A 22,002-nucleotide genomic window follows, 5' to 3' on the forward strand; every position below is an offset into this window, starting at 1 on the left:
ATGATGATGACAATTATTATTATGTCCTGGTGCCATGAAAAAAATAGCGCAGAGTCAAAGGATAGGGAGGAGGGGAAATGGCATTTTAGATAGAGTGGTTTGTGCTCGGAACCTCCTGTTGCTGTGTACGGACTTCAACGAAGGGAGCGACCCCGGATGCCAGGGTGTCCTCCACAAACCTTTCTTTTGCGCTTAACCTCCCCAGGGTGCTGACCTTAGGGAGCAGGGAGTGCACGCAGGAGTGCAGAGCGCATGCTCCCTCTAGCTCTGCGGCTCCGAGCTTTCAGGCTAGGATTCTGCGGGCCCGGAAGACAGTGCGCAGGCTCCTCGGGTTAAAAGGCACCGCCCAATAGGAACTTCCTTTTGAGGTTGTGGCCCCGCCCCCACAGTCAACTTTTCTGTTTCCGCTTCCGGCGCTGCGGGGGTTCTCGTCGAAGATGGCGACGGCAGCTGCAACTCGGGTTTCTGGGCTGCTAGGTCGTTCCCGGCTGCTGAGCCGGCCTATGTCGAGTGGCGCCCACGGCGAGGAGGGCTCAGGTACTGGGGCTGGGTGCTCAGGGCGGGCCTCGGCCCCACTGGAGCGAAGAGCGGCGGGACTGTGACCTTGGCTTGAGGCCTTGGGGGAGGGAGAGGAGACCCGGGCGTATTACCGCCAGGCCTGAGCGTCGTGCCCCCTCTGCAGCTCGCATGTGGAAGGCCCTCACCTACTTCGTGGCGCTCCCCGGGGTGGGAGTGAGCATGCTGAACGTGTTCCTTAAGTCGCACCACGGAGAGGAGGAGAGACCCGAGTTCGTCGCCTACCCCCATCTCCGCATCAGGTCCAAGGTACCCCTTGCAGTCTCTTCGAGTGTCTCTTCGCTTTTCATTCCAAATGCCCTAGTCCAAGTTCTTCATTCTCTAAAAGCGTGGGTGCCGTGCGTGTACAGTTTGTCATTTAATCCTCCCAAACACATTTTTTTTTCCTCCGGTCGTATCTCACTTTTCTTCAAGGTCGTACAATAAGTGCCCCTTCAGTTTTCCTTTCTCCGAGTCATCCCACCTTTTGCCTTCTGATACTGTTCTGAAACAGTTGTCGCTGGTACAAAACTTGGAGATTTGGGAAACTCCCTTAGACTGGCAAAGTCGGAAGGCGGTTCACCTTTCTAAAACCTGGGCATCTGGAAGCTACTAGCTGCATAATGAAGAGATCGACAGCTTCTGTTCACCTCTGTGCTAGTTATCATCCCAACTATGTCATCCTTTGGCTATTGATGCAGATATATTATAATAATTATTACATCACTTAGCCCAGGTAGGACTGGAAAATTAAGCAGGATCCTTAGATTCAGAAAGAATTTTTGAGTTTGAGCACCACTCCCACCCTTGTACAATAGAATTAGAAGCCGTGCAGTAAGGTTTCTTAACCTCAGTACTATTGACATTTGGGGCTGGATAATTCTCGTTGGGGCGAGGAGGGGCTGTCCTGTGAGTTATAGGATGTTTAGCAGCATCTTTGACCTCTAACCACTAGGTGCTAGTAGTGTCCGCTTCTCTCCCCAAGATGTCTCCAGATACTGGCTTACGTCCCCACAGGGGCAGAATCATCCTGGGCTGGAAATCACTGCCCTAGAGCAATGCTTTTCAAAAGTAGCATGCAAAATAACTGAGGGTATGTTGCAGTTTCCAATCCAGAGATTTGTTTCAGGTCCAGAAATCTGCATTTAAGTAAGCATCTCTGCCCCCATACCCACCTCTACCACTCTGATACAGGTGACGGGAGGATTGCACTTTCAGAAACACAGCACTGATGTACAGTTGCCAGGGAGAGGCTTTTGAGTAATGAACTTGAGCTTGCTTTTCATACTGTCTACTTTACAGGCTCCCCTGGAATTTATAAGAGCTCCCTTAAATTATGGGAGGGCTGAAATATGCCAGTAGTTAAAGGACTAATTTCCATTTTGTTTTTATGTATTATCTGTTACTCACCCTACTTTAGGCAGTTCGTGGTAGTGCTGTTTCTGAACTATTTTCTGGAATTGCCTAATTGACATCTTCACTCCACAGCCCTTTCCCTGGGGAGATGGTAACCATACCCTATTCCATAACCCTCATGTGAATCCGCTTCCAACTGGCTATGAAGACGAATAAAGAGAACCTGGACCATTACCCAGTGGGGACCACAGCACTGGTTGGACCATTACTCTGCACACATGGACCAGAAAAGTGTTCGAGACGTTAAGCTCACCTTCTTGTATCCAGTGATGACCATTATACTTGATGACCATTATACTGATCTTCCGTCCCTTTGCTTATGGCAGGAGATGGCTTAAATAAATAACTTAGTCATGAGCTGAGAGTTGCATTCTTTGGTGGTGTTTTTCCCTCAGAAATTAGCATTGATGTTATTTCTATTTCTGCAGTGAAGGTCTGCAGCTGCTGTTTACAGTGTTTCAGGTCCAATTCAGGCCTCCAAATAACAATGTTTGTAACAGGCCTGGCGTTGGTTTCTTGTGCCTGGGGTGGATAAAGCAGATACCACAAGTCAAGCTAATTAAGGGTCAAAATTGGGTCCTGGCAGACTTCGGATGGCAAAGACACCAGCATTTGCTGAAGAATTCTCCCTACAGTCAGATAATTTTCTCCCAAGGTGTCAAGTTCTCATCTTGGGTCATCTCTCAGCTCCCTTAAGGCTGGAAGGATCAGAAACTTTTGGAGAAATAAAGGCAGTGTGACACATTTCTGCATATAGAACTGGCTTTATTTGTTTCTGGAATTAAAACCTTCCTGTAGCCATGGGAATTAGGAGAGACCACCATTAAAGAGCAATTAAGATTTCCTCTTCAAAATTTAAAACCTTTTAAGTAGAGATAGTGGGAGCCATTTTATAAGGGCAGGATAAAGTCAAAATAGCATGAGGAACAATCAGAAAAAAATTATTCCCTTAGTAGCAATTATAATAACATTTGTTTTATTCTCAAGGCTCAACCAGACAGTTTTGTGGTAAGATTCAAGAGCCTATAAGGTTTTGACTGGCTTGTGGCCAGGCTTACTTCAGGACAGTTATACTTAACTCCAGCTTGCTGCCTGGACTCCCTCAACTGGGTTCCAAATATCTTTTGTATAATGGACCTTAACCTGTCAAAATATAAATGCAGAATGTATTGCAATGACATTAAGAACTGGTCACATTAAATATGAAGGTATTTATAAAATAACTAATAAAGTGGAGAAGAGATAATAGGATCTAGACTTCTGTAAATCAAGTTTCATACTATATAGGCACAAAAAAAATTGAACCACATTACTCAAGATACGCAACTGTGGAGACTACATGACATTCTAAAGTGTGTAAGTGCTCACCTGATCCTGACATTTTTTGGGGTGCCATTATATAAACATTTTAAGATATTTGTGTAGCTTACTGTGGAAATTTTAGAAATCAGTGGTTTCCATTTGCTATACGATACTACCTAGCTTAGATAAATCTTCATTTTTAAATTATAAAACTCCCCCCAGTGTATATATGGGATGTGTGGGGTTACAGGGTGGTAGTTCCATAAAGTGCACTGAGTTTCAGGGGCAAATAATGATAGAAACTAAATGTTACAATTTGTTCCATCTTCATGATTACAGGCATTACAGGGCAGGGTGGGTAAAGGAGGCAAAGCGAACTCTTTTCTCCCCCCATTTAACCAGATGCAGCATTTTGGCACTTTTATGATACACAGGTTGACTTAAATTCATTTACTTAAGTTGAAAGCTGGCAACAGCAAATCTTTGCAATTTAGGATCCTCCTGCATAGCCACTCCAAGGATCTTAATTGCTGAACTACACCATGAGCTCTGAGATGGTGTTCACAGTGTTCTTGAAGCTTTCACATCTTAATATGAGATCTGACACCTCTTCTTAAGGTAGGGAACTGTTAAAAGCTGTCTTCCTCTTGGCTAACCCAGTCCACCAGCAATCTTAACAGTTAAGTTACTATATAAAAATAAAACTGTGCTCCCAAGCATTGATCCAAACTGTTGTGCTGGGAACCCTTTCCAAAGCATTATCTCCCTGAGAGAAAAGAGAGATCCTAACCAGTTGCTTCCATGAACAATAACCCCAGTACAGTGTACAAGTAATGTCCTTCGAAGCATAACTCTGGCAGCCTTGGTCATCCTGACAAGCTTATCAGCATTTACATACAAGGTATATTTAAAACCGATCCCAGACCAAGTATTGCAACCATAATCCCATTATTTAGCACATTGAGTTCCTGCTGATGCCAAAGCCAGAAATTTCAAAGCAGAGTGATTTTTTTCATCATTTACAAATGAGAGAAAAATATCAAGAAGGAGGACAGGAAACTCCTCTCTCCTAAATTCATCAAATCGATGCTATCTTCACAGCTTTAACTGATATGATCCAGAGTCCTCAATTTCCTGATTTGAGGAGTCCATTTTCAAGGTGAGTGTCAAGGTCAAGAAGAGCTTTCAGGCTTTTCTTTGCCATGGCCCATGAACTCCAGTCCTTCAATAGGAATCTCCTTCTCCTTTATTGCTTTCTGATGGAAGAAAACACATGATAAAGGTCTACATGGAGCCTGAGGACCAAACTTTATAAATATGATGGTACAAAAGTAAATCCGACTGGACCATAAGGACTACCAAACATGATTCAAACCCCATGCTTTTAAACATAAGATTACAAAGAAATTAAGTGTAAAACCAGAGAGATTGGAAAGAGTTAACGTCAAAGTTCAAAAGTGGAATTTAAACAGTATCACCACTCTATTGTGACAGACACAAGTTCAAATCAGTCCCAGGACTTACCGGCTATGTAACTTTGATCAAGCCTAACTTTCCTATCTGTATATTGGGTAAACACAGCAGCTCCACCTGGAATTACTGAGGATGTTTTTTAAGTTAACTAATTGGGAGTGCCTTGCCCAGGGCTGTTCTTACGATTCAGATCAGTTTCACATTCACTGGGCTGGAATGAAGATGTTCTAGCTAGTCAAGAGAGAATAAAATAGGCCAATGAAGGGAATATAACAAAAGGAGATCCTCCATAATGTCTAACAGGCCAGAGAGGTTAACACCCCTCCTTGTCCCTCAGCAATATTGGAAAAGTGCACCACCGCAAAATCCAAGGAAACTTGATTCTAGTGAACTTCGACTAATCACTTCCTATTTCTGGGCGTGAGTGTTCATGCATAAAATACGAATAACTATGCCCACTTTGCAAGTTCAGGTTGAGCACCAAATGAACCAAAGAATGTTACTGGGCTCCGTAAAAAGTAAAGTGCTGCAAAAATATTTAACTTTGTCGTTCGGAGAGATACCAGGCAGCCTTGGTGATGGTAGGGGAGAGAACTACTGTCACTGGTCTCATCGAGGCTTTTCTTCACCCTGCTAGTCCCAACGCCCTCAAGATGCGATGCGTGAGGCCAGGGACACCGTAGAGAGAAGCCGGTGCCTGGGGTAGAGGCGAGAGGATCCGGGCCTCAGCTCACCTGAACACACTGCTGGTAGCGCTTAAAGAGGTCGGTGCACGGGTCACCGGAGCAGTCCCCCTTGAGGAATTTCTCGGCAAACCAGCGATTGAAGCACTGGTCGTACTCACGCTTCATGTCGGTGCAAGCCTCTCCTACGCTGTTCATGGCGTCGGCGGTGGCGGCGCTCTCGGATGTCATCACTTTTAAGCGCGTCGCTAGGCTTTACGAGAGGACGCACTACGGAAGCCGAGAAGGAGAGAAATGTGGGCGCGGGCCGTGTGGCTGGGCCTTCGAGCGTCGGCGGGCGGGCGCCGGGGCTTCCCCTCCAAGGCCGCTCCTCAGGTAGAGGCCGGGGCGTCTAGGCGGGTGCCGAAGCGGGGCGGGAGGCGGAGCAGGCCCCACCCGTGACCCAAGCCCTCCGCCTCATCCTCCCCCAGGGAAGCCGCCGGGTCACGGCCGAGTTGATCGAGCACCTGGAACGGCTAGCGCTTGTGGACTTCGGCAGCCAAGAGGCCGTGGCACGGCTGGAGAAAGCCATCGCCTTCGCCGACCGGCTCCGCGCCGTGGACACGGACGGGGTGGAGCCCATGGAGTCAGTTCTGGAGGACAGGTAAGCTTGCGACTACGGCCCTCGAAGCCTTGCCTGCGGCGCCTTCGCTCCCAGTTAAGATGAAGATTAGTGTCTCATTTCACAGAAGCGAGATGCGAGAACTTGCCCACGGTCACCCCGCGGGTGCTTTCACTCTTTCCCTTGTTCATTATGGATCCTGTCCCTCCCTTGTAAAATCCTCGAGGGCTCCCCGTGTAACTAGGAACAAAATCCGAACTGCTAAGCTTCGCTTTCGAGGCCCAACTTCCTAGAGTCCCTCCCTACCGCACCGAAGTACTGCTTTTATCACTCCAACCACATTGGCTTCTTTACCGTTTCTCCAACACGCCAGATTCGTTGCTCCTCTAGGATCTTTGCATTAACTCCTTATCCTGTCTGGTTTTCTTCTTCTTTTTTTGGCCGTGCGGCATGCGGGATCGTAGTTCCCGGACCAGGGATCGAACCCGCGATCCCTTCAGTGGAAGCGCGGAGTCTTAACCACTGGACCACCAGGGAAGTCCCAGGGTTTTCTTCTAATATTTTTCTTGATTATCTTATTTTTGTTGATTTGTAATGTTTCTTGTTAATAGAATGTGAGCTCATGTCTGATTTCCTTGCTGCTGAATTCCTGTCTCAAAAATTTTAAATGCACATAGTTTCTGACCTAGTGGTTCCCTATGGAAATATCTGTGAAAGTGCATCAAGATGTGTTCACAAGCGCCCAGGGTATGCAAATCTGTTTATAATACAAAACAACAGAAAAGAAACAAAAAAACCCCAGAAACAATCTAAGTGTCCTTCATGGCTAAATACATCATCATAGTACACTGGCGTATTTGGCAGTTAAAAATAATGAAATAACTATATATGCTGATATGGAAAGGTCTCCAAGATATACTTAATAAAAAAGGCAAAGTTCAGGACATCGTATATGGTATTATCGATACTTTATGTGTAATCTATTTTATATACTCTGGTGTATGCATTAAGTTTTGTTTTGTTCCCTGAAAGGGCATGCAAGAAACTATTAACGATGGTTAGTGTTAAAGAAGATGGGAATGCAGAGGGAAGTTTTTTTTGTTTTTTGTTTTTTTGGCTGTGTTGGGTCTTCGTTGCTGCGTGCAGGCTTTCTCTAGTTGTGGCGAGCAGAGGCTACTCTTCGTTGCGGTGCGTGGCTTATTGTCGTGGCTTCTCTTGTTGCGGAGCATGGGCTCTAGGCGCGTGGGCTTCAGTAGTTGTGGCACGCGGGCTCAGTAGTTGTGGCACACGGGCTTAGTTGCTCCGTGGCATGTGGGATCTTCCCGGGCCAGGGCTCAAACCCGTGTCCCCTGCATTGGCAGGCGGATTCTTAACCACTGCACCACCAGGGAAGCCCAGAGGGAAGTTTTAACTTTTCATTTTATACCTAGGGCCCAAAACACAAATGCCTAAGGGGGCAGAGTAATAACCCAAGTAGTGAAGTAGTGTAATGCAACAGGGAGGGGTGGGTCTTTGACAAAGCAGCTTATGAATACTAAAAAGGTGCAGCCTCTATCTACCCACCTCTACCAATTGTTGCCAAATCTTAATACATTTTAAAAGAAAATGATCTTTTTTGAAAAGCAGACTTGTTTGCTGTTTGGGACTGCAGCTTCTTAGAAAGGATGGGTATGTAGCCTATAAAGATATGGGCAGTCTACAACTCTGTCCTAGCCTTTTCCTGATGGAATTTTAAAAAATAAACTCCTGGTACAGGTGGGAGAAAGAAAGCTGCCATTAGTCAATGCCGGTAGGGAGAGCCACACTTATCTGTAACCATAACCTTCATGTAAAGTGCTTGCTAGCCTCATGGTCTCACTCCAGTCTTTGATTCCTTCAAATCCTCTATTTTGTAATCTTGATGCTTAGGTCTAGGGAGGTTAACCAATTTGCCCAAAGTTACAGTGTTTCAGAACAGAAATCTGATGTCATTCTCCTACCCAAGTCCTTCAGGTGGCTTCCTAGTGCTCTTTAGGATAAAAAGGAAAGCTTCACCATAGCCTGTGGGGCATCATTTAACCAAGCTTCTGCCCACTTCTTCAAGACATCGCTTTCCCAGAGCTCTCCATTCTTTCCCCTTGTTAGAATTCTGGGCTCTTGCCTTTACCCCCATCTCAGCCCATGCATTCCTTTTTTTTTTTTTTTTTTTGGCCTCACTGTACAGCATGCAGGATCTTAGTTTCCTGACTAGGGATCAAACCCGTGTTCCCTGCAGTGGAAGCGCGGGGTCTTAACCACTGGACTGCCAGGGAAGTCCCCACATTCCTTTTTTTTTTTTGCCTACTTAATTTCCTTTCTTCAGATTTCAACTGCCACTTCCTCAAGGAAGTTTTCATTCTTCTGTATTGAGTCAGGTTCTCTTTCAGGACCTGTGGCTCTCATGGTATTCAAAAGAGCTGTAATTTTACATGTATTTATACATCTATTTAATTGATATTTGATTCTCTGCCCCTCTCCTACTGCTCGTCCACCTCACAGGGAGCATGTCTGTTATTGCTCATCTTCATCTAGCACTGAGCAGACACTCAGTAAATGTTTGTTGAATGTTCTTTATTATCTATCGGAAAGGTGGGAATAGAAGCGCAAAGAGCAGTCAGAATTTCCCAAGGCATCTAGAGGGTAACTATAAAGAAATGCACCTATTACTCAGGGAAGAGTTTGTGGAAAAGATGAAGAGGGATTTGGTTCTGGTAACTGGAAGAGTGACTTAGTATTCAGTGATTTGCAGTCTTGCCATAAATTAGGAAACCAGTTTGGGGTAATGATTCCATTTTAGATGTGACATTTGTAGGATTTTCATGTTTTGAGTGTACTGCCTTCACTGACATTTGAAATGGAACCCAGTTAAGTGAAGACAAGTGTTAAATGGTTTTAGGTGATAGCCGCACTAGCTGTAAAGGTCCTGACTGGCTAACAGAAATCTCTTGGCCCATTAATAACCTATCATTTGTTTTGAGCTAAAAAGCATTAGCATGCTTATGTACCAGGCACTAAGATTTTATATGCGTTATATCTCAGTAATCACATATAATCCCGAAAGGCAAATACTAGTATCTCTTTCATAGATGAAGAAACCAAGGCTCAGAAAGGTTATGTAACCTGTGCCAAAGTTTCACAGGTATTAAGAGGAGAATCCAGGACTTGGAACTCAGAGCTTCTCTCAAATACTGCTCTAGATATGCCCTCTAAAGTCAACCCCAGGAATTCCCTGGCAGTCCAGTGGCTAGGACTCGGTGCTTTCACTGCCGGGGCCCGGGTTCAATCCCTGGTCGGGGAACTAAGATCCCACCAGCCTCATGGCGCAGCCAAAAAAATCAATCAATCAATCAGTAATAAAGTCAGCCCCTAGAAACTTTATCCTTTTTCATCTCAGATCCAGAGACTGACTCAGGTGACATCTCTGATTGCAGCCAAATAACTTCAATGCTTAGGATGTCCCTCAGAGCCTTATTTGCCAAATCGATTAGCTCTCATTTCAGTCCGCCTGAAACTAGAAATAAATTAAAAGGCTTGTAGATGGAAGTAGAGTGGTGCCCAGAGAAACAACTCCTGGCAGCCTGATAGCAGGGAAGAGGCAGAAAGAAACTTAAAACAACAGCAGAGCTGTTCCATTGGTCAGCCCAGGGGCCACCAGGGGCACTTCTTCTGCCATGCTGCCATAGTGCTGTCCATGAAATTAAATGCATTTCCCACAGTTACTGGTTTAAGTGCCTTGTCTGTGAGCTTTAGAGGGCAGGGATTTCTAATTCACAGTCAAAAGTTTTCTCAGCCAGGGTCTTTCATCTGATTGAGGACACAGAAAGATCAATGGACTCTTTTTTCAAGTCTCCCAAGGATGGTACATAACTAACAACTAGCCCAGATGCATAGAAGTTGTCCTACGTATCTGGACTAAACGCTCTTATAATAGAACCCTGACTGAGAAAGATGAGGTGAGGTAGACATTCAGTCAGTCATAATTGATAGGCACTTAAAGAGCTCATCTGGTCCTGTTTGGTGTTTTATGCATGATTCCAAGGTCAAGAAAAGTTAAGCGACTTGCCAAGTGAGGGGTCTGCTTGGTGTGCCACCCTCACAGAGACCCTGTGTTCAGTAGCCTGTGTTTAAGAAAATAGGGAGGTGTGGATTTATTCTACAAACAACTCCATCTTAAATAGTAATTAGGTGGAAATTGTGATATTTAAAGAGGTGAATTTTGTCTTTCTGGAAATGTCACTTAATAGGAAACCCAGTTACCAAATGAGTGAACAAATCAATTGCTACCTACTGTTGGGAAGCAGTAGCTTTTAACCACCTCTTGGCAGTTGTATAGTCTTTTTTGTCAAAATCTCCAAGTGCCCAGGAACAATTAGCAGCCTCCAGTCCCTGTGGACTGGGAGGGTTGTGAGTGATTATAGCAGGTTAAGTGCCTAGATATTCTCTGAATGAGTAGTGGGGACTGAGGGGTACCTGGGGTGTACAAACTCTTTTCGAAAAAAGAGCAGGTGCTATTCAGCGCCCACCTCCTGTGGCCCTAAGAATGCAAGCCCAGCATTACCAAACCTTCTTTTTAAACATCATTTCATTTAATTGTCCCAGCAATTCTCTGAGGCATTTTACAAACAAGGAAACTGATACATGGAAAGGATAAGTAACTTGCATACAGGCCACGTGCAGCTCTCAGTTTGAATTCTGCAGTGATTCAGAAGCCCAGTCTCTTAGCCATTTTGTTATATTGCCGAACAGAAATATAAACCCCAGAAAGTCCAATGGTCACCTTTGCAGATTACTTTTATTTTTGTTCTCCAAGTTTCCTTGAATGAGTATGAGTGCATAATCCTTGTATGGTAAAAAAAAAAAAAAAAAATCTAGTGCAACCTTCCCTTTTTTTGGCAAGAAGCTTAAGGTCTTAGAAAGATCAAACTTGTTCAAGGTGACACAGTTAAGACGGTGCCAGTCCTGGAATAGAGTCCAGCTTTCCACTCTTCGTACCATGAATAAGTGTTTATCGTGTCTTGCCCAGGGCTGGGTGCCCCAAAGAAATAGAAGAACCAATCCTTTCCTAAAAGAATCTTATCATTACAACTTGGCCTTCTATGCAGCCTCTACCCAGATGTTCACGTCACACCCTTGCCCCGTTGTCCCATTAGGTTTAGCCCGCGGTCTGTGTCTGGCTCAGAGCAGAAAGAGCTTGGCTGCTACCCTCTTAGTGATTGAGCAGACTGCTTATTTTTCAGCCCAGGTATCTGGAAGCCAACTCAAACCTCTTGTCATGCACTTTTAAACCTTAAAACAGTAGGGAAGCCCCACAGATGTGTTCAACTCCTGTTTGGTTTCACTAGTTTGCCATCTGGATAGTTTAATGAAACCACTAAGCCCCGAAAACAGTGTGAGATTCTTGAGCTATGTTCGTGGTACATCTGGCAAGGGCAGGTACTTTTACATCCACAAAGGTGGTTGTGATGAAAAAAGCACTCATCTTAGGGGTACCAGAACCGGGCTCGGATCCCAGTCCTGTCACTTAGCAGCTTAAGTTATTTATAACCACTCTTGAGCAAGTTTCTGCACCTTGCTCATTTCCCATCATCCCCCCAATCCAGCTGTTTCTCTTTTTTTTTTAAGTGTATACATATTTTTAAAATATTTATTTGGCTGTGCTGGGTCTCACATGGGATCTTCATTGCTGTGTGCAGGATCTTTAGTTGTGGCATACGGGCTTTTTTTTTTTTAATTAACTTATTTATTTTTGGCTGCGTTGGTCTTTGTTGCTGTGCCTGGGCTTTCTCTAGTTGCAGTGAGGAGCTACTCTTCGTTGCGGTGCATGGGCTTCTCATTGCGGTGGCTTCTCTTGTTGAGGAGCGCAGGCTCAGTATTGTGGCACACAGCTTAGTTGCTATGCGGCACGTGGGATCTTCCCGAGGGCTCGAACCCGTGTCCCCTGCATTGGCAGGCGGATTCTTAACCACTGTGCCACCAGGGAAGCCCAGCATGGAGGCTCTTAGTTGCGGCATGTGGGAGCTAGTTCCCTGACCAGGGATTGAACCTGGGCCCCCTGCATCGGGAACGTGGAGCCTTAACCGCTGGACCACCAGGGAAGTCCCAACCCAGCTGTTCCTTGACCATGGTTAAGGAGTGACATCACCTGTTCTGAGGACCTGTCCCTCACCCAGGCTGGGTTAGGTCCCCCTACCTAGTCCCTTGGCAAGCATTGCTTACCTCTGTTAGATTTAATATATTATACTGTAATTGCCTTCTTACCTATCTCCGCCAAAAGCAACTTACCCATAGTAATCATCAAAAATATTAAACATATCAATCCTGAGGAATAACTACCACTTACCTCACAGGGTTCTTGGGAGAATCTATAAATGGTAGGCTGTTATTTGGTCTACTGTTGACCACAGCTCCTCCATCTTTGAGCAGTGACTGTAACTCAAGAATATGCTGCTCCCTTGTTCTCCCATACTTGACCCTCTCCACCCATGCTCTAGAAGCCATGTTCTGAGAAGGTAACCTTAAACTTCTGGTTTTGTAGATGTCTGTACTTGAGATCCGACAATGTGGTAGAAGGCAACTGTGCTGAAGAACTACTACAAAACTCCCATCGAGTTGTGGAGGAGTATTTTGTGGCTCCCCCAGGTATGTGTTGCCCAAAATGGCTTAACAGACTGTCCCACAGTAAACTAAGAATGCAGTAGGAACTGTGAGGCCCAGATTTGCTATGTGAAAGCACACTGACAAGTATAAAGTGGCAAAAGGGTGAAGGAAGTCAAAAGGTAAAAACTTCCAGTTATAAGTTAAATAAGTCCTGGGGATATAATGTACAGCGTGGTGACTCTAGGATGTTAACTAATCTTATTATGGTGATCATTTTGCAATATATACATGTATCAAATCATTGTTACACACCTTAAACTTATACAATGTATGTCAATTATCTCAATAAAACTGGAAATAAAAAAAACACATGTATTAACAACAAAAAACAAAGTATATACAGGTGGTGACACTAAGGTGGCAGTAGATTCCAGGGGTCACATTCACCTCTAGGGGCCAGGTGTTAACAGGAATGAGCAAAACAAAAACAGGACTGAGGCAGGGAGAGATGTGTAGAGTGGCACATCTGGAGCTCAAGCTATGCCTAAAGGGGCAGCTGGCATGCGCTGCTTCTCATTCAGTGCCAGGCAGGAATGGGAGCCGATTTTCCCAGAGAACCTGGACATCTAGCATTTTGTGTGCTATTTCCCAAATTTTAAGTGTTAATTCAAGATTTAAAAAAATAAAATACCATGAAAATAAAACATACCTGCTGCAAGCCAGGTGCATCCTGTGATCAATTTGCAACCCCTAGTGTAGAGATTTGCATCTTTAAACCTCACTGTAACTATTTTAAAATTCTGGGCCAATAATAAAACCCAGAACCTTGGGTAGCTGAACTGCAGATAGGTGAGCCCTCAGAGCTGCTGCACCCCTCTGGACATTGGGGAATGGGACTAGCCTAAGCACTCCAGGTAGATGGCTTTCCAAGTGCCAGCTTCAAGTTCAGGAGATGCCCCTCAGTGGAGAACAATCCTCAGCAGCCTCCAGAGACAAACATCAGTCCTCTGGCTCAGGGAATACCTCTTTGATCAAGACCAACCAATTAAAGAAAAGCTCTGGTTGAAGCAAGGATGGGAAGGAAAGCTAAAAAAATTTTGAGCTCATGCCTCTGATTAACTAAACCACCTCAGTTAACTGTGGAGAGAAATAAGATTTTATAATCTCTCAATCTCAGTGTCTGATAGTTGTTGCTGTTTCAGCAGACATATCCATTGATCACATATGCTGTTTCTCAAATAGAACCTTGTGTCAGACTTTGCTTCTTGGGAAAAACTGAGTTCACAGTCAGTCTCTCCTTCCTCTCCCATATGCATATAAATGTCTAATTAACCTGTCTCTGCTACTTACTGAAAAGTGTGCATTGATTAGGCTTCACTTATAACTGGTTCTTTCAGATACTCATAGTTAGAAAAACAGTGTAATAGCTACACTTATTTCCATTGCTTATTTTTCATGACAAACCAGTTAGCTCAGTGTAGAGCCAGTTGGAAAGCAGGCTCAACTATAACATTCCTTTTTGTTATTGTTTTCAAACAGGTAATATCTCTTGGCCAAAGCTGGATGAAAAAGAGCCCTTCTCACACCGCTGAGTAGCTATTCTGGGAAGGGGTGCCCTCTAAAAACATGGAAGTGCAATGACTATTTTGTTACGAACACTAATGTTCCCACTTCCTTCAGTCACCTGAAAAAAGTGATGGTTAGGTATCTTTTAGTAACTAACTCTTTTGAAGACAGAATTGGGAAAGATCTAGCCAAAATAAGGCAAATAGTCCCTGATGCCAACCGAAGTAGAAGGTATTGCCAGTTTCCAAGGAAATGGATCAAGTGTACTCACAGGCTGTTCTGTATGGAAGACTTTATCCCCTCCCCAAAAGACTGTCTACCAAACTGCATTTAAGTGAATTTTTCTATTTATGTAACTGTTAGACATTGCATCTGATCACTATGTGACAACCTGAGTTGTCCTTTTCAGTTGCTGCTTCCATTGACTTGAGCAGCCTTTTATCTTTACTGAACACACTTAAATTTGTTCTTGGGTACCCACTTTGTTCCAAGCAGAGGGCTGACTTTCTGCTAAGGTTAGGAGGCAGCTTTGGGAGGTGATGGATATGTTTATGGCCTTCATGGTTGTGATTTCATGTGTGTATACTTAACCCCAAACTCACTGAGTTGTATACATTAAAAGTACAGCTTTTTACAGGTCAACTGTATTTCAATAAAGTGGTCTAAAAAAAAAAAAATAGCCCTGGGCCTGTGACAAAGTAGGCCCCCTGCCCCATGATTACTGAACTGAACAGAATCCAAGACAGTGGGGTTTTTTGTTTTGGGGTTTGTTTTGTTTTTTAAAGCTCAGGTACCAGGGACAAATGAGACAAATTTAGGAGTGAAAGTGATAGAACCAAAACTTTTTTGGTTTTTTTTTCCCTAACGAACTGCCAAAGTTGGTTTTGGCTAAGAATTTCCCAATGATCTTTATGCTCGTGCCCACTTTTAAAAGTCTTTTAGCCTTCCCATTCCCTTCCCCTATCTGCAATGCGCCCTCTTTTCTTTAAAGCAGCTTAATTTACACAGTTGGCCTTGAATTATAAGAGAACCCTGAACCTGCCCTTGGGATTGAAGTTCTCAGACCACCATCTTTATCCCCAAATAAAGTAATCCACTCCTGCTCCTTACCAATTGGGTACAAGCTGGCACTACAACTCAATGATTTTTTTTTTTTTTTACTTTTTACTATTTCAGTGTGCCTGTTTGGTGAAATCTATGAACGTAATTAAGGACAATCACACATGTCAATTATTAAATGTTTAAAATATATTTCTAAACAGAATGGGCCGACTTAAGTCACAGTAACAGCTGATCTCCGTAGAAGAGCAACCCACAAAGATACAGCACTGGTTTTTTTCCCATCATCAGGGGTGAAAAATATACAACTTGTTTCTGAACCAAAACCATAATTTCCGCAGTTAAAAATGTTTCACTGCTAATATGGCCCTGGTAGAAATTATGTAGTTTTATTTCCTTAAAAAAAAAAAATTAAAAAAATTTCCTAAGACACTGAATCATCAATCTGGAATGTAGATTCTGAGCACAAAGCAGCTCAGTTCACCTAAAAAATAAAGAAAAAATTCCCATCACCTGTCTCAGTAGGGTCTGAAAGGAGAAAAGTAGTGTGGGGAACCCCTGCTTTGGTATGGAGAGTCACGGCCCCTTGACCCAGACCGAGACCGTGAGTAGCCATAGCTGGTGCTTCTCTCTGGATAAACGCGTATGTAGGAAGTTTCCCCCTGAAATTCAAACAAAAGGTAAAGGAAAAAATAAGACCCAGAAGAATAAAGCACACCAACACCTAACATGGCTGCCTAACAATAATAGTTAAGTATTGAGCATTTACTGTTTGCTTGGCACAATGCTATCTCATTAAACCCTCGCAATAGTGCAGGAGGTAGGTATTCTTGCCCAAGGTGACACAAATAAATGGCAACTCGATTATGTGGTAAATAACTCAGCTACTAGCTACTACTGTTAACATATCTGAATTCCTGCCACTAACCCCCAGGATCTAAGAACTGGAAAGATCTCAGAGGTCAGATATATAGTTTAGTCCTCTGCCACCTCACATATGCCGCTTTGGGTGGGTACCTATGAAGGAGCTAACCTGTATTTAGCACCTCCCAGGTGTCAGGACCTGGGCTAGATGCTTAGTTATCTTCATAATATTATTGTGACTATTTTGCATATAGAGGAACCAGGGTTCGGAGTAGGTCGGCTAAGATTTTAATAAGCAGCAGAGGAGTCATGTCCAGGCAGGCCTACCTCCAGGCCCTTTGCCCTCAGCCAGCATTCTCAGATCTAAAGACCCTAAGATGAAAGAAGCCAGATGCTTTTTCCCTCAGTGAAGTCAGTAATTTGATTACCCTTACTGAGACTCTGCTTTGTAGTATAACTGACGACCAGGTGCTGTTTTGTTTCTGCTGCAAATTCAAGTCTTAGAGGACAGTCTGAGCAAAAGCACTGTTAACCCATGCAGCCTCCAAGCCATAAAGTTAGGGAATTATATGAATCCTTAGAAAAAGAAATGGGCCCAGAAATTCATGTCCCCAGACATCCCTAAACCCCATAGCAAGTCAGGACAGGATAACCAGCAAAAATGTCCAATTGGTGGCCTGGTATCTGGTCTCAATGGTATCAAAGGAATAGTCACCATTTGAATCAAACTGAGATCCAAAGCAGCATCCACCTACTTGAAAGGAAGTACATCAAGAACTAAGTCCCCAGGGTGAGGTGATGAACAACAAGAAAATGCCAAGGGCTAAGGTTTCAAAGAGGCTCCTGCATCACTTTGGGAAAGGCACAGTGAAGTGACAACTCAGCCCCAGTAGCAGTACCTAGAAGGGCTGAGATGATGAGGTTGGCTTGCAGAGCCCAGACTAGACCCAAAGGAGGGAGAGCCATAATAATTAGGTTCATGGAGGGACACTGCGGATTAAGCCAGTTGTGAAAGAGTGTTATCATGGAATAGCTCACCACATTATGACAGACTGCACCAGTATTCTCTCCAGGTTAAAAATACTATGACTGCAGACTTCTCTCTGTTATGACCCTGCAGGGCTTAGGCATGATGAATTCCTTGGCTTTGTCCACGTAAGATAGATCTTTTATGGTATTGTGAGGTCCTCAAATGGCAAACGCATGGCCTGTTGCTACTTCTGCTAGGTCAGCTTCAGGTGGAGTGGTCTAGGTACAAGCTCCTCAACAGAAGGTGGGGACCCACCTCATGAGAGCGGAATTTGGTGTCATCCAGTTTACGCAGGGCATATTCCATGTCTTCTTTTCTGAGATATTCAACCATCCCCATTCCATCTTTCTGCACATCTGCGTAACAGACATCCCCAGCTTCTCGCATATGATCTTTCAGGTCCTGCCAGCTGCCTGATGGAGGAAGTCCTAGGCACAGAGAACATGAGAGAAGAGGCCACATCCTTCATCTATGTTAAGAGCCATCAAGACCTAGGGTCCCTTCTCCATCAATCACTACTTTTAAATCCTGAGGGTCCCCAAATCACAAACTTTAATATGGGACACAAAACCAGAGAACACTAAAGTATGTGTGGTAAACCACCATAAGAAGCTGGTCCTAGGATAATCTTCCAGAGACCAAGCCTTTCCGACAGACCAAGAAGTTCATCCCATTATAGGTTTAGTACCTCTAAGAATTCAGAGCCTCTCTTTCTTTGTCCTTCATAATTAATAACAAACTCCCAAGACTTTGAGTTCTAATTTTTTCCATTATGAAATTTATCGGTACCAATTATTTCTTGCCTGACTGGGTTCCCAGGACATAGGAATTTTGAAACCATCCAATAAAATAACCAAAGTGTAGCTGAACTAACACAACGAAAATCGAAATTTTGTTTTCCTGTAGGTGTGAATGACTGACAAACTAGACAAAGTACCTCTTAAAAGATCACCAACACTCTTCAATACAGTAGGGGAAAAGGTAAGACTCAGACGCTAAAACTAGTCGGGAGTCATACAACCCTACCTGATGTCATGAAAGGGAAATGTGCTCCTGCTCTCAAAGGCTGTGTTTACCGCTCACAGCTCAGGACTGCAGCCATTTCCTAATAGTTTTCTAAGCAGGATTTCAGAGCAGCATGGAGAGAAAAAAAGATATGCATGACATCCTGAAGGAGGGAATAGAGTTCTGGGGTTAAAAAATTACAAAGGGACACAGATAGGCAGATACTGACAGGATCACTCTTAAGCGCCATGGGAGTCTGATGTGACTGTGTGACATTCACATCTAAGACAGTGCCAGGCTCCTCAATACACTTCACTCCACCAGGGCCCTAAAACACCCCTGCAATGTGCAGAAGGCCCCAGGTTTTTACCAGTGTGTTAATATTTCAAAAAGATGCATAAACCTCTGAGCTTAGCATTTCATCACTTGTCAACACTAGACATTTCGTTCTATACTTTGCAATACAATCACTAAGACTCCCAAGTTGTAGTTTTGGTTTCTTTTTTACATAATTCCAAAACCACCACAAAATATGGCCTATTTTAGGATCCAAGGCTAGGTAATTTGTTCAAATCTGGCTTCTGCAATGTCTTTCTAGCAAGTCCGACACCAGGGTACATTCCAAAAGAAAATGTCTTTAGAATTCCAGCTCAGGGGGTTTTGCCATCATCTTCCCTTTCAACACTAGAAAACTCCATTATAAGAAGAAAGTTTATGTTCTATCAAGGCTGCACTATCAGTGCAATTTCACTGGCAAGGTACCTGCCTCACTGGCAGGGCTTCAGACTGTCACTGTGCATGGGCTGTTGAAAAGAAAACCCCACACATCCCACGCACTGAAGAATAACAGCTAACATTTCTTGGAGGCCAGACTCTGTGCTAAGTATTTTACATGCATCATCTTATTTAGTTTGAAAGGAACATACCTGAAACAAGAACTCGGAAATCAGATCTTCTTGTAGGAGGCCCATTCCTCCCACCACGGGGCCACCCACCCCGACCTCCGTAAGTCCTGGGGAACTCCACACGAAGCCGGCACTGGCCATAATCATAACCGTTCCTTCCATAAATTGCATCCTCAGCATCTCTGCAAAGAAAAGTTTGGAGTTAGTGCTGCTCAGGAGGGCCGACTGACTTCCCAGTGAGGAACATGACTAACAAGAATAAAAGGAAAACCTCAAGTGAGAAAAAAAACAAAAGAACAAAAACCCGGAACTTGATGCACTACTGCTTTGGTCTGAAGACCTTTCATGATATTGGAATTAAACTTTACAGCTGTCACACACAGGGTTCTCTAGGTATGAAATGATAATGAATAGACAAACAGATAACAGAACTAATTCAGAAAAAAATAAACTGTTGACAGATGGTTGATTTTGCCAATAAAGTGTTTCTCTAACCTTGGTGAGCTGTTTCTCAAAATGCACACCACACACTAGTCCTTTAATATTCTTCCTCAAGGCCTAGTACATTCAAGTCTATAGAAAGAAAAACCCACTTAAAAAGAGGTAAGGCTCAAAAGACAAATGCAAATTAGTGTTTCGTGAGGACTATGGAGTTCCTTCAAGTGTTACCTTTTCAGCATGGTTTGGAGGACTAAGTTGTCAAAACCACTCTGGGTACAGTTTCATCAAAAGAGGTAAATATCCAATAAAGTAATACTTTAAAAGTCTTTCCTAGGGCTCTAGGAGAGTTAGGAACACCAAGCTGGTTCTCCAATATTGATAGGAGAGAGAATGCCCTCAGAGGTTGAGAGGACAAACAGCTGAAGACATACTAATGAAGGCAGCATTCAGTTGTCACAGGCACATAAACACTAATCAAGATTCCAGTCCCAGGATTAAGAGCAAGGAGGACCACATCCAGTTCAACCTTAGCTATATTCATAATACAGTGGGAGAGAGGCAGAACTGCCAGGGTTTAAGACTATGAATAAAAACTGTCCTCAGTTCAAATCATCCTCCTGCTACTTACTAGTAGTTGTCTCTGTGTAAGTATGTGATCAAGATTTTACATGTGAATGTGAGTAATATGCCTGTCTCACAGGGTTTTTGTAAGGATTAAATAAGATACTACGTGTGCAGTGCTTTGCTTGAAACTTGGCATCTAGCAATAGCAAAAGATAGCTTTTCATTATGAAAGGAATGAGGGAAAAGATGACATATCATACAGTACGTTTGTATTCGACAGGACAGGAGGTTCAAATCCTACCTTCCCTAGTACCCTTCCCTTTTATCAACTCTAAATCCTGTTACCTCATCTGAAAATGTGATTAGTAGCACCTAGTTTATAGGCTGTTGAAAATGCTAAATGATACATAGTATGGTACATGACACATAGCAACTTAAGAAACACACGGAAACTGTTACTAATTAATAGACGTGCAACCTTTTCCAGTTTAGGTGTGTGTGAAAATGCCTAGTTCCATTTTTTGAGGCAAATGGCAAGACACTAGGAATGAGCTCCGTCAGAGTCTTCAGCCATCAAAGGCTTAGGGTGCGTGCAGCCTCCTCATCCTCAGACGCTCCCCTTGCCTCGTATCACCCCCCAAGATGGGGAGGACACCCCACGGGCAGTCCTCGGAGTGAAGCCCGCAGGGCGCAGACTAGGCAAAGCGCTCCCTCAGCCAATGCTGGAAACCAGCGAGCGAGTTCCGATTTACCCCGAGTGTAGTAACCAACACAGTGCGAACCAACAAGCGCAGTGTTGAAAGTTCCCAGGCCTTTTCTGGGGCAAGGGCCGACACTCTTTGCAAAGTCACAAAGACCCCCTTCGAGCCGGTTTCGGGATCTAGAGCTTCCACATCCTCGGAGCCCTTAGCATCTAGCGGTGCCTCCCTTATTAGAGGAGGAACAGTGAAATCAGAGACCCCCATCAGACTGTTTTAGAAGTTTTCCCAGATCCCTGACGCTTTTATCAGAACGAGGCCCTGGCCGTGTGGGGCGGGGCGCGCGTGGATGGAGATCCGTTCCATCAAAGAGCCCCTTTACGCCCTCCAAAGGCATCCACACCCCGGCACTGTGCGCCCCACAACGGCAAGTCCCAGCTGGGGGGAGGAGTGGGCAGGGAGGGCGACCCTTCCCTCCTCACCCAGTCCTCTCCGGGCCGGCTCAGGGGCCAAGCTTCCCAAGCCCTGGGCCGCTTTCTCCGAAGGGTGCCTGTCCTGCCGCGAGGGAGAGAACGGGCATCTGTACCATCCCTGAGGCCGGTCTGGGCGGGCTTGGGCCCTCCCAAGACCCGGCTTTTGTGTTTCTAAGTAAAAAAAATAATAATAGAGGAAGTGACGGAGCAAAGGACTGCCCGGAGCCCCGCGGCGAGATGAGGCCTCAGCCTCCACCCGGGGGCGCCGTGAGGGGTCTGCGGCGAGGGGGGAGGGGAGGCCCTGGAAGGGAGCGGGGAGGGGAGGGAAGGCGGGGGCCCGGGGCGTCGGGCCGGCCGGCGGGCTGGCGGGCGGCGCGGGGCCCTCACCGCGGGTCCTCGAAGCGCACGAAGGCGAAGGGCACGAGGCCGTGCCGGTTCTTGAGCTCGATGTCGCGGATGCGGCCGTACTTGTAGAAGAGGTCCTCCAGGTCCTTCTCGCGCACGTCGGTCGGAAGGTTCCCCACGTAGATGCGTCCGTCGCCCTCGCCGCCGCGCTCGTCCGCCCAGCCCGACATCCGCACCGCCCGACGCCGCGGGCCTGCCGCAGCCCACGTCCCCGCCGCCGCCTCAGCCGGGGTCCCCCCGCAGCGTCCCCGCGGGCTCGGAGGCGCTCAGCCGCACAGCATTGTGGGAACGGGAACGGAAGCGAAAGGGTCGGAGGAGGCAAAAGGAATCCTCTTAAAGGGGACGCG

At 45.0% G+C, this 22,002-nt stretch overlaps 5 protein-coding genes across 5 annotated transcripts in view; 3 read left to right on the top strand and 2 right to left on the bottom strand.

The window, feature by feature from the left end:
- The first annotated feature begins 401 nt into the window (after window positions 1-401).
- Window positions 402-2,335, top strand: LOC132347656 (cytochrome c oxidase subunit 6A1, mitochondrial). Its single transcript, XM_059894381.1, has 3 exons — window positions 402-537; window positions 683-825; window positions 2,044-2,335. The coding sequence occupies exons 1-3, from the start codon at window positions 438-440 to the stop codon at window positions 2,125-2,127; spliced, it is 327 nt and encodes a 108-aa protein (XP_059750364.1). The 5' UTR covers window positions 402-437; the 3' UTR covers window positions 2,128-2,335.
- Window positions 2,336-2,924: 589 nt separating this feature from the next.
- TRIAP1 (TP53 regulated inhibitor of apoptosis 1) lies at window positions 2,925-5,897 on the bottom strand. Its single transcript, XM_059894382.1, has 2 exons — window positions 5,481-5,897; window positions 2,925-4,529 (listed from the first exon to the last, which is right to left on the bottom strand). The coding sequence occupies exons 1-2, from the start codon at window positions 5,658-5,660 to the stop codon at window positions 4,446-4,448; spliced, it is 264 nt and encodes an 87-aa protein (XP_059750365.1). The 5' UTR covers window positions 5,661-5,897; the 3' UTR covers window positions 2,925-4,445.
- Window positions 5,720-19,568, top strand: GATC (glutamyl-tRNA amidotransferase subunit C). The gene is made up of 4 exons (XM_059894380.1): window positions 5,720-5,804; window positions 5,900-6,072; window positions 12,584-12,687; window positions 14,185-19,568. Exons 1-4 carry the CDS (start codon window positions 5,724-5,726, stop codon window positions 14,235-14,237), a joined length of 411 nt encoding a protein of 136 aa, XP_059750363.1. The 5' UTR covers window positions 5,720-5,723; the 3' UTR covers window positions 14,238-19,568.
- DYNLL1 (dynein light chain LC8-type 1) overlaps window positions 5,991-22,002 on the top strand; it is a 39,239-nt gene continuing 23,227 nt past the window's right edge. The window contains exon 1 of the mRNA XM_059894377.1: window positions 5,991-6,072. The gene's annotated coding sequence lies outside the window, so the exon portion shown is untranslated. The remainder of the gene's footprint in view (window positions 6,073-22,002) is intronic.
- SRSF9 (serine and arginine rich splicing factor 9) lies at window positions 15,438-21,941 on the bottom strand. Its single transcript, XM_059894376.1, has 4 exons — window positions 21,638-21,941; window positions 19,096-19,256; window positions 17,420-17,592; window positions 15,438-15,932 (listed from the first exon to the last, which is right to left on the bottom strand). Exons 1-4 carry the CDS (start codon window positions 21,823-21,825, stop codon window positions 15,789-15,791), a joined length of 666 nt encoding a protein of 221 aa, XP_059750359.1. The 5' UTR covers window positions 21,826-21,941; the 3' UTR covers window positions 15,438-15,788.

The sequence above is a fragment of the Balaenoptera ricei genome, chromosome 14 (assembly GCF_028023285.1).
Source record: "Balaenoptera ricei isolate mBalRic1 chromosome 14, mBalRic1.hap2, whole genome shotgun sequence".
NCBI lineage: Eukaryota > Metazoa > Chordata > Mammalia > Artiodactyla > Balaenopteridae > Balaenoptera > Balaenoptera ricei.

Excerpts from the sequence above, each read along its gene's own strand:
- TRIAP1 (XM_059894382.1), bottom strand. The coding sequence starts at position 5,660 with ATGACATCCGAGAGCGCCGCCACCGCCGACGCCATGAACAGCGTAGGA. Across the intron at positions 4,530-5,480 it reads GCTACCAGCAGTGTGTTCAG|AAAGCAATAAAGGAGAAGGA; the intron begins GTGAGCTGAGGC and ends TTCTTCCATCAG.
- LOC132347656 (XM_059894381.1), top strand. The coding sequence starts at position 438 with ATGGCGACGGCAGCTGCAACTCGGGTTTCTGGGCTGCTAGGTCGTTCC. Across the intron at positions 538-682 it reads CCACGGCGAGGAGGGCTCAG|CTCGCATGTGGAAGGCCCTC; the intron begins GTACTGGGGCTG and ends CCCCCTCTGCAG. Across the intron at positions 826-2,043 it reads ATCTCCGCATCAGGTCCAAG|CCCTTTCCCTGGGGAGATGG; the intron begins GTACCCCTTGCA and ends TTCACTCCACAG.
- SRSF9 (XM_059894376.1), bottom strand. The coding sequence starts at position 21,825 with ATGTCGGGCTGGGCGGACGAGCGCGGCGGCGAGGGCGACGGACGCATC. Across the intron at positions 19,257-21,637 it reads GTGCGCTTCGAGGACCCGCG|AGATGCTGAGGATGCAATTT; the intron begins GTGAGGGCCCCG and ends TTTTCTTTGCAG. Across the intron at positions 15,933-17,419 it reads CCAAATTCCGCTCTCATGAG|GGGGAAACTTCCTACATACG; the intron begins GTGGGTCCCCAC and ends TTTGAATTTCAG.
- GATC (XM_059894380.1), top strand. The coding sequence starts at position 5,724 with ATGTGGGCGCGGGCCGTGTGGCTGGGCCTTCGAGCGTCGGCGGGCGGG. Across the intron at positions 6,073-12,583 it reads GAGTCAGTTCTGGAGGACAG|ATGTCTGTACTTGAGATCCG; the intron begins GTAAGCTTGCGA and ends CTGGTTTTGTAG. Across the intron at positions 12,688-14,184 it reads GTATTTTGTGGCTCCCCCAG|GTAATATCTCTTGGCCAAAG; the intron begins GTATGTGTTGCC and ends GTTTTCAAACAG.